At 45.5% G+C, this 11,455-nt stretch overlaps 1 protein-coding gene across 1 annotated transcript in view; it reads left to right on the forward strand.

The window, feature by feature from the left end:
• The window catches only part of LOC115234834 (flocculation protein FLO11), a gene marked incomplete at its 5' end in the record, with an annotated part of 28,832 nt that extends 17,386 nt beyond the window's left edge, over window positions 1-11,446 (forward strand). Inside the window, one exon of the mRNA XM_029806181.1 lies at window positions 8,974-11,446. Coding sequence (XP_029662041.1) covers window positions 8,974-10,928 — 1,955 coding nt within the window. The remainder of the gene's footprint in view (window positions 1-8,973) is intronic.
• Window positions 11,447-11,455: the final 9 nt, after the last annotated feature.

Genomic DNA, 11,455 nt, shown 5'->3' on the forward strand with positions numbered 1-11,455 from the left:
CCCCCCCTCCCACCATCGAATCAGCGACATAGCGACGGATCAGCGAACCCCGTTCCAATGTATGTCAATCTTTGATTTTTCATTTAACAGAAATAGAATCTTTGTTAATATGTTTTAAATAAATGTTAATCTTAAAAGTAAAATATTTTAGCTTATAAGAAGAAAACGTGAAAAATATATATTTGCAATCTTCTTTCCGTCTCGTTATGGATAGTAATCTCTGCAACGCGGAGAATAGTTTCTGATATTCTGATAATAATCGTCATACTCGATCGATATTTGCTGATAATAATCGTCATACTTGATCGAAATAATTTGTTTTCTTCTAATAATTTATTCGTATAGTGACCTGGACTTTTTTTCCGAGAAACGAGTTCTATTCCGAAAGACGCGATTGCGCGATACATTTTTCTAATAATAATAACTACGTCATTTTTCCGGATGCATGTGTCGAGTCTTTCAGACGAGCGTCGCGTGTCAACATGTGTTTCGCATTGCGTATACGTTGGAAATTGTCGCGACTACGCAAGAATCGACGACTACCAGGAAGCGATAAGTCAAGATGTTTTGGCCGGTTTGCTCGGATCTCGGAGCCGTTTCACCGGAAAGACGACGAGATGACATTAACGTCTAGTGCCAAACCTGCATGCGGGGGGGACGCGCGCGCACAAATACCGAGAATAAAACCTCGACGAGCCTGGCATATTCGTTTTTCGACAAAAGGTGCTCGCGTCTGTTCTGTACATCATTGAGAAAAGAAGCGAAACGATTCGCGTCTTGTTATTCCGAGATCCAGTTACTCGTCTCAGGGCTCTAATCTCTCTAGTCTCCATCTTCTCCCGAGTCGCAATACTGATGACAAAAGAGTAATTACCGTTGTGGTTTCGAAATTTTTCCAAGTATGGAATAATCTTGCTCATGGATATTATAATACATCTTTGAATTTTACTTTCGTTTTATTTGACAGATTATAAAAAACAAGTATATCGATACAGCTTTTTTCGAAATTGTTGAAACAATCGGGCTCGCGCTACGCGTGCGTACGTCATTGCATTCACAGCGCTGCGGATGTGTCAGATTGGTAGGAGAAGGAGAAGGAGGAGGAGGAGGAAGAGGGGGTGGAAGGGAGAAGATGTCGTGGGGCGAAGAAAGGGGGACGAGTGGGAGCGACGTGCCCGGTACGAGAACGACAGCGCGGGGGAGAGGAAGAAAACGAGAGAGAGTGAGAGAGAGAGAGAGAGAGAGAGAGAGGACGGGAGCGTCGGCGATACGGGCGATGATTAGACAGAGACGAGATGAATGAACGTGCGTGTTTGCGCGCGCGCGTGAGACAGAGAGGGAGAGCGAGAAGAGGTTAACGCAAAGAGAGAGAGAGAGAGAGAGAGTGAGGGAGGGAGCGAGAAGTGGGCGCACGAATGAATGAACGGTGCACGACGAGGATGGAATTAATGAGTGGGATAAATATAGAATCGAGTAACGCGCCAGAATGAGACGGCTGCACGCTGTTTCTCTCACTTCCTCTTATTTCCTCTTTCTCCGTTCTTTTCTATCCGTGCCCTCTGTCGGCTCCGGCCCCTTCATACTCGCGAACTCGCCTCGTTGCTCGTGCAGCTTGTCGTCCATACTTGTGCGATCGTATGTAAGTCGAGACTGCAGAAGCAACACGAGGGGAAACGTCTCGAGATCGATTTTCCACATGTGTTTTTTCAATACCTAAAGAGAGAGAAGCCTATACTTACATATATAGAAAAAAGACAGAGTTTCGCAAGATTTATTTGTAGATTAAATAATTTATTTTGATGAGCCAGAAAAGCTCCAATTTTTCGCTTTCTCTAATCCTACAGGACGCGTATCTATTTTAATTACGCGGTCTACAACATATCTTATTAAATTATCATTTCACATTTGCATATTGCAGTGTAATTTACTATTTTATTCAATGTTTTAAAATGTATATGTTCATGTTCAGTTTCGTTATTAGAGAAAATGGCGACATCGTGCGCGACGATGAATTCGAGAAATTATATCTCGCAACGTATCATGGAATGATACTCTGGATCTCGAAACACTATGTTGCTGAAACGCGGCATCATACGCGCTGTGTGCCCTTGCACGTCTCTTCTCACTGTCCCTCCTGTCCTCTCCTCTCCTCTCCTCCCCTCCCCTCCTGTCCACTCTCTATCTCTTTCTCCTCTCTCTGATAGCGATTGATAACGCCTCTATCGATAATATTCCTTGCGCTCGAGCCGAGTATTTTTACGAGGTACGGAAATGGCAGCGGAGTACGAAAAAAAGAGAGACGAAAAAACGGGTGGTTGATTAGTCGACGAAGACGATGGTGACGACGTCGATGTCGTCACGCAAACGACATCGCCTCGCCAACAACCATCGTCATCGTCATCTTCATCATCATCATCATCATCATCATCATCATCATCATCATCATCATCAGCATCGCCAGCAACATCGCTATTACCACCACTCCTCATCCGTCAAACGCGAGCACGCCAAACGTTGAGCCATGCGGCACCGCGCCGACACCGTGTGACGGCGCGGTGCCGCACGGCGGTGACGACGTAGGTAATGTTTTCATTCAATCCGAAGCTTCAATGATAGCTTCCGTCCATTCATAAAAAGCTTCGTGTGCGTCGGCCGGCCGGGAACGGTGCACGTTTCAGCCACGTTATCGCCAGATGGCGACGCCGTACTATGCGCGAACACCACCCGTCAGAGAATCCTTCCCTCTCTCTCTCTCTTCCTCCTAACCGTCCCCCGCCCGCGTTCCCGCTCCTACCTCTCTTCGCTTTTTCTCCTCTTCTCCCCGCGTCCGACTGTCGCCATTCATGGCTTCCTTCCCACCGTCTCTCTTCCTGTTTCCCCTCCCTCCGCCCACGTTTCGTCCCGCTGCTGCGCGCGCTATATCCCTCCTTCTCTCGCGTCTCTCTTTCTCCCCCCATTCGGCCGCCGCCTTTCCAGCCCGATGCCCGATGCCCGATGCCCGATTCGCTAGCGACGAACCCATTGTCAGTCGTTCATCGGCAGTTGTCGTGTGCGTTTCGTGTCCATTCATCTGTCTCGCTCTCGCTCACACTCGGCTTCTCTTCGGTGTCCAGCTGTTGCCACGAGTTCTTTTCGAGCCTCGCCCGTTTGGTATTTCGAATAGCACGGTAGCGTTTCGAGATTGATATTTTTCTCCGCCTGTGATATTCACGAGGGCAGAAGGAAAAGGGAAGAAAAAGAGTGTGGCAAGAGAGTGGAATGAACGAGGGACGAAAGTGCGAGTAGCGGATCTCTCGCGCTCCCGTCGGAGAGCTCGTGGATTCCTCCACTCGCGCATCTCTCTCTATCTCTCTCTCTCTCTCTCTCCCTCTTTCTCGAGAAGGACGGCGCGCTAGTCTCTTCGATGCCGTCGCCGTCGCCGTCGCCGTGCCAAGTCGAGAGAGAATGCGGATTCGACTGTCGCTACGTAGCGGTAGCCCGAATCCTTGTCGACCACGACTGCTCGACGTGCTCCACCATCACGGGAACGTTTTTTCGCGAGTGTCCTCGGGATCGTTTTCGCCGTCCTGCGAATTGTGCTCGCGTGTGAGAGTGCGTTCCGCTGCTCCCGCCAAACTTGGTCGGCCACGGCGGAATCCACGTTCTTTTCTGGCCGCCCGCTAGTCCTATGAATTTTCAGTAAGTTCTCCTTTCCTTTTTTGCGTTAACGTTAATATTAAACAGCTTACACAGTTGATAATGATAGATTCTATTCGATAGTCAAATTTATATCGCTTCTTCCATATCTTTTATATCCTTTGGAATTGGATTACACTCGGACAAGACAATCGCGAAAAATTGAATTTCTTAATTTTTTAAATCTCATATAAAAAAGGGGAAAAAAAATGGAATAAAATCACAACGAAAAGTATCCGTCTTCGTTAGCTTATGTAATTTTGAGATAATTTTTCCCCCACATTGTTTTTCAGCGATTCGAAAATTCAGCGATTTATAAAAATTATTTCTTAGTACAATTGAAGAAGGAGGGAACGTCTATCTCTATATTATATAAATTCAAAACTGTTTCAATGTTAATTACGGTTGTATGACAAGTTTGTCGAATCTATCAATCGATATACATCCGACGAAATCTAGGGCAACTCGCAATCGAGATATCAATTTTATTCGAATTTTTTCAAAATTTCCGAGTTAAGATAGAATTTTCTTTCACGATTAATTCGTTATCGCTATTAGAAGACCGGATGTACATCCGGTAATATATCAAAGTTGCAACTATAAAGTTCTACAAAGCAATTACTGAGTTATAAAGTCAGTCGAACGTTAGTTGAATAATTAACTAGTTATCTGATTTATCTTTTTTTTTTTTTTTTCACAGCGTATACGCAAGTTTAGAATTTGGATAATAACGCCATAAATTTCGAGTTTGAAGTTAATCGTAAATGTCTCTAGGCGATTTGAAATCGCAGACTTGGTTTCATCACGTATAATAATGCGCAAAGGAGAGATTTATATATATAGTTAAAAATGATTAATGTTAATAATGAAATATAAGGCAGATTGCGACACTAATCAACGTTGGCGCTCGTTAATGTGGAATTTATATAAATCTTGGTCACCGCGCGGTTATAGTGTTGCGCTTTCAGACGGATGCCAGAACGAAAAATTTCCTCGACGTATCGCGCGAGTATGGTCTCGACCCTGATTATAACACACCGCTCCCGCACCGCGGGATATCACGTAAGGCGCTAAATAAAAAATGGCAATCGGCGAGTTTCACGGATTTCACGAGATATTTGTCGCATGAATTTTTTACGCGCACCCGTGAGATTGAGCGCAGGAGAAAGAAAGAGAAGTGCGTTATCGTCGCGCGTAAACTCGTTAACGGATCATGCTACGTATGAAACACGCGGGGAGAAACAGATAACGGGAGAGGAAGAACGCGCATCCGGTCTTATCGCGCTCGTTTCCGAACGGAATTAAAAGCCAACTATATTAAACGTCGGAGACTGATGAGTTTGCGTATCAAAGAAGCTTTATGTTTTAGCATTGGCCAGTCTCGGTAGGCTCGAGTACGCGTATTCATATATATAAGGTGCTGTTGTAAGTAAAATTACGTAATCTAAAATAAATAGTCTTAGAAGCATATGAATTTTAAGTAGAAATTGCACTTGAAGTTTTGAATATATATTTATATTTTTCTCCCTTTCTTATAAAAATCCATAAACGGTCAATTATATTTGCGAAAGTTTGCTATGATTTTACAAAAATTTTAGACAACATTATACTTTATGCGAATTATAATTTAGCTTTTTTAAAAGGTTGTAAAATTTTTTAAACGCGTAATTTTTCCGACTTGATAAAAAATTAACATTGTTACATTTGTGTTGATATAAGATTCGATTATATTTATTATAATAGAATCTTATATTATATAAGGAGCTAATACATTATAAGATTCTATTCTGCTCAAAACTGGATAATTTATCGTGTCTTACGGAATAGTTGCAAAAATTTTGCGATAATGTTGCTTCACACGAATTCTTATGGTTCACGGTCGAAGACGTTTCGTAAATATTCCGAAATTCTTTCTTCTTATCGGTGTGTATAATCAAAACTTGTTAGTGCGGCGATTTTCGTTGGTTGTACATATCTAAACCGCAGAGAAAACTGATATCGGAGGAAGAACTCATCCGGTCTTATCGTCGACATTTCCGACTAGCATTAAAAACTGTTTATTCCGCGCGATGCCACAACTCGTGCATTCGCCTAATATCACGCTTTTTGCTTCGCTCGCTCGATTTAAAATTAGGAAACGAGAAGCTTGTGCTTCTTATGAATATACATATACCAACTATAAATAACATTCAAATATAAGTTTATATGTCTGCAGAATTATTTTCGCATATGCAGTTTATTGTTAAACTAACTCTTCTTTTGCATAAAGGATTATAGTTATTTATCTACATTATCTACAAAAAAGAGGACACAATGCACATATAAATTTATAAAGAAAAAATCTATTAGAAAAAGGATATATATATATATAAAATTATAAAAAATATACAAATTTTATCTCGAAAACAATAGATAATTATACGAAAACATATTAATATTTTCGGGCTCGGAGAAGCTGTAAAGCGATCCATTTTTCTTTTGCGCGCCATAACTCGTATTAGTGACTCGATAAAGGTGCGCGCCTGTGTGAGTGTTGTACGCGGATACGTATCGTGCAATCATCGCGCTGTCATCGATTCATTTATCGGAAATTTTCTACGAACTCCTTTCATTTTACGCACGGCGCGATCGATTCAGTATTCATTTAATCGTTACCGGGAAAATCCGCAAAGGCAATATATCTGCGATGAAATAACTCGAATGTTGCCGCGAATTACAAAATTGCTGCGGGAGAGAATTATCGATTGGATCGAGATACGAAGCGAGTATACTACATTTTTCAAATCGCTACAATATTTTACAAAATTCCCAAATGAATATGAAATACTGCAAGACACGTATTTATCGATTATATGCTTTAATCGCGCGAATGAAATTGTTATAAATCGAATGATTACCATGTTAAAAGGGAAATTGAAGAATTTATAAAGAGTTACTCGAAATCGCAATTTATGAAATTATGTTCGACTGATATACATTCCTACACAATCGTTATATAGTGCATCCGATTAAAGATAATATTTGCGATTGTGGACGCGGGTCAATCGAGATTTTCGCAACGTTTCGAATACTAGAAAATTATAATAACCAGCCGAGAGAAGGGAGCCATCCAGTACGGCGTTCCCCAGTGTGGTTGTACGTACGTACAGTCGAAGCTCACCGGCCGCTCGCTCGCGAAACGCTCGTCTTATCTGCGCGGTGCGGACGGCCGGCTAAAAGCTTTGACCTATGGCAGTCGGTCGACGATAGCCGACCCGCGCATTCCACTTGGAGCGCACCCTTTCTGAATGGCCCGCCTGTTTCTCGACGCCGCAACAAGCGAGAGCCGCTACCTACTGTCTGTATAATGCTCGAGAGTGAATAAGAGGCATTTACGATGATTTATAAATGAAGCGTGTAATGTATTTTTCACGAATTATAAATCTGCGAAAAATTTTGCACGATTTTTTGAGCGCGAGAAGTTGTTGATTCTTTTAAGAAAAGCGCATCTCGAGTATGCTCGTTGCCGTATGCGGCGATAAAACGTACACTGTAAATGAAACCGATAAATTAAATCCACGATTCGAGAGATTTCGAGGAGGATCGACGCGATCGCGCGCGCTTTATACCAGGGAGACGACGAAGCGGAGCGACTGATAACAGCTAAAGTGAAGGAAACTCGCATCCACGATTAATGATGTCGTCATATATACACGATTCTTGGAAGACGAACTTGATAATCGACGCGACTCGAAAGTTGAACGCGCCCAGAGAATCTTGTATCTATTCTTCAATTATATGGCATTGCCGCTCAGGTGTACGTATAATCCAATGGCAACGAGACACATTTCGAATGCAGGTTCGAACGCGCCTAACGTAATACGGGAGTGGCTCTCTCCCGTAGAGTAGAAGAATTCAAGAGTTTGCTTTCGGAAACTAACGCCTTCTCGACTCTCAAGCTCCGGAATACTCGATTCTCAATTTTCTCATTTTTATACAAAGAGAGTTATATACATCCTTCGTAAATCTTTTTCGACGTTGTCGAACAGTTTTATAATGATAATGCATATAATAATGGAGTCATACTTTTTTTTCCTCTATTCTGATTTAAAAGTGTAAAAGTGAAATATATTCGGGGATATTGTCTCGATTAAAAGCAACGCATGCGTTCGTTGTCGAGGCGAGGGCGCGATCGGTCGTGCTCAAACGAGAGAGCTCTCGATGAGCTCTCCTGGTTCTTCCGTACCAGGGATCGTGGGCGCTACACGAGTGGGTTGGTGACCACCGAATCGAGAACTTGGCGGCCCACTCATACCGCGTTCGCCCACGTGGAAACCAAACCTCTTTTAGCGTAGGTAGGTGCTGACCCGACGACGCCTCACTGTACTTTGTCGTCGTTAACTCAGCTACACCGTCCTCAGATTTCTTTGGTTTTCAGAAACTTATCAGGCGCGATTAGAACTAGAATTAATTCAAGAGTTTGCTTTCGGAAACTAACGCCTTCTCGACTCTCAAGCTCCGGAATACTCGATTCTCAATTTTCTCATTTTTATACAAAGAGAGTTATATACATCCTTCGTAAATCTTTTTCGACGTTGTCGAACAGTTTTATAATGATAATGCATATAATAAGATAGAGTCATACTTTTTTTCCTCTATTCTGATTTAAAAGTGTAAAAGTGAAATATATTCGGGGATATTGTCTCGATTAAAAGCAACGCATGCGTTCGTTGTCGAGGCGAGGGCGCGATCGGTCGTGCTCAAACGAGAGAGCTCTCGATGAGCTCTCCTGGTTCTTCCGTACCAGGGATCGTGGGCGCTACACGAGTGGGTTGGTGACCACCGAATCGAGAACTTGGCGGCCCACTCATACCGCGTTCGCCCACGTGGAAACCAAACCTCTTTTAGCGTAGGTAGGTGCTGACCCGACGACGCCTCACTGTACTTTGTCGTCGTTAACTCAGCTACACCGTCCTCAGATTTCTTTGGTTTTCAGAAACTTATCAGGCGCGATTAGAACTAGAATTATCATGTTTGGAGTAACATGGATTGAACACTGCCTACTATTATGTCTAAAAGTATCTTAATTATCTCTTATTAATGATATTTTATTCAACTGTCTTTCTCTCTTAAACTTTACTCGTCTTGGAGAAATATTATTTAATGGAAGGAGTATATTTAAGAAAAATAATCGATATGCATATGTATACAAGTACTAATGTATGTACTTGAAAGATAGTTTCTATAAGACTTGGCTATTTAAAAAAAATATCTGCAGACGTGCATATAAGACAACGTTCTTGGTTGCAATGGTTTCAGGTGGGGATGAAGCGCGTGTCGCGAGGGCGAGAGGAAGCGGACGCGGAGCATTACCGAGCCCCATCCTCGCTAATGGAACGTCCTCGTCGAGAGTGCCACCACCTCGCGCGGGCTGGGCAGTGCGGATTACCGAGGCGACACTTACTCCAACGTCAAGTCAGAGTCCATCGGTTCCAGGTACACCGTCGACGGCTGTCGAACGATGGGCTAGCGAGCGGACGCCATCGGTTTGGACGGATCGTGCCACAGCGTCATTATCACCATCGTTGTCAGCAGCAGCAGCAGGAGCAACGGTATCAAACACACAAGAAGGATTGTTCTTCGCAGCGGATCGAAGAGCCGGGGGATCAGTTAGCGCAGCAGGTATCCGTCTCGAGCATTGTTGGATCGAGGAGAGGAAGGAGCTGGAGGCGACGAAGAAGGTGGAGCATCGGCAACAGCAGTGCCAGGATTATCGGCGGCAACGTCACTTGGAGACGTCAGCTACGCATAGTCCAGGAGCAGCAGGTCATCTTGAACTGAGCGGTCGGCCGATGTCACGTAATAATGCGATACCGCCGCTCTCGCGGCCTCCTTCCTCGCGAACGAACATTGCCGCGGGCGCGGCTGTCGGCGGTTTCGCCGCCGACAATGACGATTGTATCGGTAGTGCCGGCGAAGATGCGGATTCGCGCCTCGTCTCCGCCGAGGCTCCTCGCGTGCACGATCATAGTCGACCGTTCCCGCCGCCGCGATTACCGCTCGTGCACCCGGTAACGTCGGTACCGTCCGTGCCACCGCCGCCACCTCCGCCGCCTCCGCCGGTGTCGGATAACGTAACGACGACAGTGTCGTCGGCACCCGGGACGCCAACGTTCCGGGCAGCGGTATCTCCTACCATGCCTCTGACACCGCTATCGAGTTCCTTCCGGAGCAGACCGTCGTCTTTGCGTCGTCCGCAGAACGTCGAGTCACCGGGTGACGCAAATTCCAGGAGTCTGCTGTCGCCGTCGTCCACGGATACGACGACGACGACAATCGCGTTGTCGCCCAGGAGTCCTGTCGGCGAGGTGGTGAGCCTCGCCGCGCCGCGACCAGACGGCGAGAGGATCATCAATGAGTACGTCGAAGCGCCGTTCAAGCACTCGCGTTGCAATCAGGAACGACGCCTTGACGCTGACAGCAAGGCCGTCGGCGATTGTCCGAAGAGCGAGAGGAGGCATCATCATCATCATCATCATCATCATCATAATTATCGGGGTCACGAGGATGCCACGGTAGTACCGACTCATCGAACGCGCGGTCGCGCGAGGAATCAGGGCTTGCGTGCCACGACGACCGGCGCCTCTGTTGCCACGTCAACAGCTAATGCAACGGGAGAGAACATCATCACCAAGCAGCCAGTGTCCTTTACCAAGGAGCCAGCCAACGCTCTCGGCGCGAGGACTTACGATCCGGCCGGCCTATCCATCATTTGCGACTTTTGCGGCAAATGCCGATGCGAGTCATGTCGAGAGCCACCCCCGTTGCCCAGCAAATGGCTATGCGACAATACATGCCTGTGCTCGGCCGAGACAGTTTTAGACTACGCATCTTGCCTGTGTTGCGTCAAAGGTCTCTTCTATCATTGCGTGGATGGGGGCAGCGGTGGAGGCGTCGCCAGCGGCATGGACGACGAGATCACGATGAGTTGCGCGGATGAGCCGTGTTCCTGTACTGGTAACCGCAGAGCTTCCAGATGGGCCTGCTTGAGTTTTCTGACGCTCTTGATGCCTTGTCTGTTGTGCTACTGGCCCTTGAGAGGCTGCGTTACTCTTTGCGAGTCGTGCTACGCCCGTCACGCTGCGCAAGGCTGCCGATGTAATCCGAGCGCGACCAGCGGTGCCGGCGGCAGGCATCATCCCATTACCAGCGACATAGGCGACTCGAAGGACCCGGAGAAGAGGCTGCTGGATCCGGTCACACCGGAGCTCTGAGCGGAAATTTTCAGAGATGACACGCCAAGTGTCTTGTACGCTATCTCTGTGACTGAAAGAAGCGAAGATTGGACTAGAAAAATACAGGATCCCACTGATGGACGACATGTGTGAGTGTCAGTGGGAGCGAAAGTGAATTGCATCAAGTACAAGAGCTGCATTTAAATCGAGAACGATATCGAATTTTGACGAACTTGTACGTTTAACGCATCGCGAATGTTTTTATTTATTATTCTTCCATGAACGAGGAGTGCGCGCGTGCACGTGTTGGTATGCTTCTACATGCGCGAAAGAGAGAAAGAGTGAGAAAAAGAGTGTACGTAAACAAGTGAGTGTCTGTACGTGCGCGTTTATGCGTTTGTATGTGCGTTGTGAACGATAGGAGAAAATGAGGTATACGCGAGCTAGCGTATCGTCCAGACATACCACTTATGCATATAGATAACTCTATAATATAATGGATTATACGCATTGTACCACGCGCCGAGCAAAATTGAACGAATGATAATATATCGGGGTCTGGGGAA

This window comes from Formica exsecta, unplaced genomic scaffold (assembly GCF_003651465.1).
Source record: "Formica exsecta isolate Colony F162 unplaced genomic scaffold, ASM365146v1 scaffold21, whole genome shotgun sequence".
NCBI lineage: Eukaryota > Metazoa > Arthropoda > Insecta > Hymenoptera > Formicidae > Formica > Formica exsecta.